The sequence below is a fragment of the Benincasa hispida genome, chromosome 7 (genome assembly GCF_009727055.1).
Source record: "Benincasa hispida cultivar B227 chromosome 7, ASM972705v1, whole genome shotgun sequence".
In the NCBI taxonomy this organism is placed as follows: Eukaryota; Viridiplantae; Streptophyta; class Magnoliopsida; order Cucurbitales; family Cucurbitaceae; genus Benincasa; species Benincasa hispida.
The window spans coordinates 23,517,703-23,522,044 of record NC_052355.1 but is presented as its reverse complement, the minus strand read 5'-3'; the positions used below and the strand labels follow the sequence as shown (position 1 = coordinate 23,522,044).

At 34.4% G+C, this 4,342-nt stretch overlaps 1 protein-coding gene across 1 annotated transcript; it reads right to left on the bottom strand.

Annotated features, from left to right (window-relative positions):
• Positions 1–202: 202 nt before the first annotated feature.
• On the bottom strand, positions 203–1,474 carry LOC120082225 (probable aquaporin PIP1-4). Its single transcript, XM_039037502.1, has 3 exons — positions 767–1,474; positions 539–679; positions 203–454 (listed from the first exon to the last, which is right to left on the bottom strand). The coding sequence occupies exons 1-3, from the start codon at positions 1,409–1,411 to the stop codon at positions 362–364; spliced, it is 879 nt and encodes a 292-aa protein (XP_038893430.1). The 5' UTR covers positions 1,412–1,474; the 3' UTR covers positions 203–361.
• Positions 1,475–4,342: the final 2,868 nt, after the last annotated feature.

The following is a 4,342-nucleotide window of genomic DNA, read 5'->3' as shown; positions in this document are numbered from 1 at the left end:
AGCAAACAAACTTGTGTTCTAATTTAGCAATATGGTTCTCTACCAATTTGATGTACCCACAAATCATTTTCAGTGGACATTTCAATTATTCCTTCTCTAATTGATAAGAAGACGACAACGAAGCCCGAAAATTATAAAGTTGCCTAGGAAATTATTAAACATCAAATATTGTCCTCATTATTACCTTCAAAATCAGTTAAAAGATTAAAAGAAAACCCCATTTTATTAAAGATGGAAGAATTTACACATATCACCAACGCTCACTCCATTAAATTAACACTTGGATTTCATACAAAAGATGCAAAACAGCATAGTACAAATTCATAAAAAATCAAACATTGGATTGAGAATTCTTCGATGTTCACTTGGACTTGAAGGGAATGGCTCTGATGACCACTTGATGGTATAAAGCTGCCAATGCTGCTCCGATGAACGGTCCAACCCAGAATATCCACTGCCAAAAATACACAAATTCTAATTTCAGATTCATTCAAAATATAATTGGCTTCACATTTATTAATATAATTCAGAAACTGACGTGATCGTCCCAGGCTTTGTCCTGGTTGAAGATGATGGCGGCTCCCAAACTCCGGGCTGGGTTGATGCCGGTGCCGGTGATCGGAATTGTGGCCAAGTGAACTAAGAACACTGCAAACCCAATTGGTAGCGGCGCCAAAATCTGTTCAAAATATCATTTCGTTTTAGTTCTTATAAAAACTTAAGTACATACTTTATCAGAAACGGAGTAAGTGTTACTTTTACTCACCGGAACATGCGAGTCTCTGGCGCTGCGTTTGGCGTCGGTGGCGGAGAAGACGGTGTAAACAAGGATGAAAGTACCGACGATCTCAGCGCCAAGCCCATCCCCTTTGGTGTAGCCCTCATTCACAACGTTAGCTCCACCGCCGAGCCTTTCGTAGGGCTTGGGTTGGAACCCCTTCACCACGCCGGCGCCGCAGATGGCACCAAGGCACTGCATCACCATGTAGAAGATCGCCCTGGTCAACGACAATTTCCTCGCCAGAAACAGCCCAAAAGTCACCGCCGGGTTAATGTGGCCACCGGAGATTCCAGCAGTACAGTAAACCAGAGCAAAAATCATACCCCCGAAAGCCCAAGCGATCCCCTGAATCCCGACGGTCTTACAGGTATTCCCAGTGGCTTCCTTCGACCGTACGACACCCATGACGGTCAAAACAGTGATGTAAAGGAAGAGGAAAGTGGCGAAAAACTCGGCAATTCCGGCTCTGTAAAAGGACCATGAAGTGAGCTCCTCTGGCTCGAATAGAGGTGCCGGGGGTGGCTCCTTGTAGTCCTTGGCGTCGCCTTGGCTCTGCGCCGCCGTCCCAATCGGCTGCCTCTCATTGAACTTATTGGCTCCCAATCGGACATCTTCCTCCTTTCCCTCCATTATTACTTCTTCTAAAACTCTGTTTGTTCTGCAATTGAAGACGTGGTGCAGAGCGGCGAACGGTGGGGTTATATATAAATTGTAATGATGGTTTTTTTTCTTTGTTTTTGAAGTTAGTTGGAAAGTGGAAGAAGATGGTGGGGCCCAGGAGGGGTGTTTTGGTAATTTAAGAGGAACTTGATTTTATTAATTGATTTATAAAATGTGGGAGGTTAAAAAGGTCAAAATGAACGAATGGGCGGTTTAGGGCGAGGAGATGAGATTGGTACACGTGGCAGAGGATAATGATATAATAGAGTAGAAGGTGGGGTCCATGTAAAGTCTATAATGCGGCTTCCGGTGACCGACCGTTCGTGGTGGGGAGCAGATGAAATCCGTCATGTGATTTTGATGTCTATTGACAATGAATGACTACGAAGCTTGTGGAAAAATAAATTTAGTCACTCATAATTTCATTAATTTAATCTTGTAATATTTTAGACAAATTTAGTCGCTATAATATTAGTTGAATAATTAAAATTTTTCCATCTTGTACTAAAAAAAAATTATTTGGTTCATTAGTAAATTTTACCCACCTATTTTCTAGATGCTGAAAATTACAAAACTTAAAGATGTTATTAGACATTAAATTCTATTTTATATCAATACATCAATTTATTTTTTAAAATTATGAATATGTTACGGATTTATTAAACAAACAATTGAATATTGAATATTTTTCGTACACAAATTCAAAGGTAAAAAATTTATTAATCACTTTTTAAAGTTTAGTGATTTTTGAGACACATACTTGGAAGTTTATGAACCTATCTAAAACTCAAACTTGGAAATTTGGGATTAAGTTATAATTTTATCTATTTTAAAATTTTGTAAAAGCTTAAATAAAAAATTGAAGACAAAGCTAGGTTAGCAAAATGGGAAACACAGATGTAATAAATCAAAATACACCAAATCAATTTATAACTAATTAATGCACAAGATCAAAGAATATCTCAAAATTTATTGAATATAGAAGTAGACTGCTTCAGGTTATTGGTGTCACTCAAGTAACATTGTTTTTATTGAATGTCAAATTATGGAAGGATAATATAATGTTATTCTCTGAGATAGAGATAGATGACAATTTTGAAAGGGATACAAATGTCTTCTCAATGGCACGTCTTTAGTTAATTATTGAGTGGGATAGTGAAGGGTGATTAGGTTACAAAATAAAAGGACAAATTAATGAACGAGAGGTTATTTTACATAATAGTATCGTTGATACTTTAGATCTTTTCCTTAAAGTTTCTAATTCTTTGATCTAAATAACAACTCTTGTGGATCAAGATAGACGATCTTGATTTATTTTTCAAGTTTGCATTTTTAATCGAAGAAAGAAAACAAATGGTTATATACTACATATAAATAATAATATGTTTTAATTTATTCACGTTGTTTTTAGACAACAAGAACAAAAAATATCAAGACCTAACGACCTCAGGTCGTAAGATAAAATTTATATTATAAAAAAGGCTACTAGAAACCAACCACTCTAAAATACCAAAATGACAAGAATACGAAATCACATAAAACCAGTAAGAAAACAAAAAGGAGAGAGAAACTGTCGGGATTGAATATGCCTCTGTATATTTCACTATATGATTGTATGGTAAATGTTACAAGGCTTATATAACCGGTTGGAGAAGAAGAATGTAAAAATGAATAGAATATTTTCAATATAGATGTACACTTGTGATTGGTTAATGAAATATTCCTTCTAACCAATTAGTCTTCTAGAAGAGGGGTGATCTGGTAATGGTGCAGCTGACTTGGAGGTGTCTTTTGTTTATGTGAAATGGAGCTACTGACTTGGTTATCTCTAACAAAACCCACACCTAGCAAGAGCATGCATAGACGAATTACAATCTTATTGAACGAAGCGAAAATAGATGGAAGAAAATTGTCAGATATCTGTCAGCTAATCTCTGACCTATCTAAAAAAGTTCTAACAATCGATTAATCATGTTAATCAAAATCTGACCATCGAAAATTCACGTTGTATTTATCTAATTTTAATTAAATTTTTACTCAAATGAATATAGATCATATACATAAAAATTTATATGATCAGATTTAAATTGAGAGGTAGAGTTTCTCTTTCTCACCTTATAAATTATAGCAAAAAAGTTTTATCATCAAATGAAAATATGGACACGTTGATGTATGCTATCAATGACGGTCTACTCTACTATCAAAGATCATTTTGCCTTGTGCTTTGAATTACACGTGTCACTCTTTTAAAATTTTCAGTAAATAAAATTGATATCGAACTCCGAGGTAAATGAGATATTCAATTTGACACGTTAACTATTGACTATTGCAACAAAAATCCACCACAAAAATAAATTTTAAATTTAAATATAATGTTGGTATGTAAATTAGAATTTTAGAAATAAATGGAATTTAAAAAGAGAGTATTTTAAGAGTGTGTTATGATTGCAATCAACTTTGGGGAAAAAACCCGTAAATTTGGGGTGATGAGCTGGCAGTGCTACAGCCACCTGTTCGGAATATAAGCATGTCTTATGCACCATTTTGGATTCCTTTTTAAATTATTATAGACAACTGTGCCCTCAAATTTCCACCTCATCTTCTTCATACACCTCGTTTCAAATTCAATAATGGACTTGAAAGAAAATAAAGAAAAAAATTTTTGTCCCCTCGTGAAATATACTGGTAATTACAATTATATTTTTAAACTCTTGATTGAAAAAATGAGTATTCATGATTATATAAATGTTAAAATTAAGTCAAATTGGATCTTCAAACTTACATAATTGTATAAATTGTAATATTTGTATAAGTTTAAGAGTTTGATTTTTATCATTTGTAGGTCTAATTTCTACGATTATTATAAGTTTGAGGATCCAATTTTAATACTAGTAAAAATTT

Coding starts and splice junctions, on each gene's coding strand:
- LOC120082225 (XM_039037502.1), bottom strand. CDS start 1,411: ATGGAGGGAAAGGAGGAAGATGTCCGATTGGGAGCCAATAAGTTCAAT. Junction 680..766: donor CCAGAGACTCGCATGTTCCG/GTGAGTAAAAGT, acceptor TATTTTGAACAG/ATTTTGGCGCCGCTACCAAT. Junction 455..538: donor ACAAAGCCTGGGACGATCAC/GTCAGTTTCTGA, acceptor TATTTTTGGCAG/TGGATATTCTGGGTTGGACC.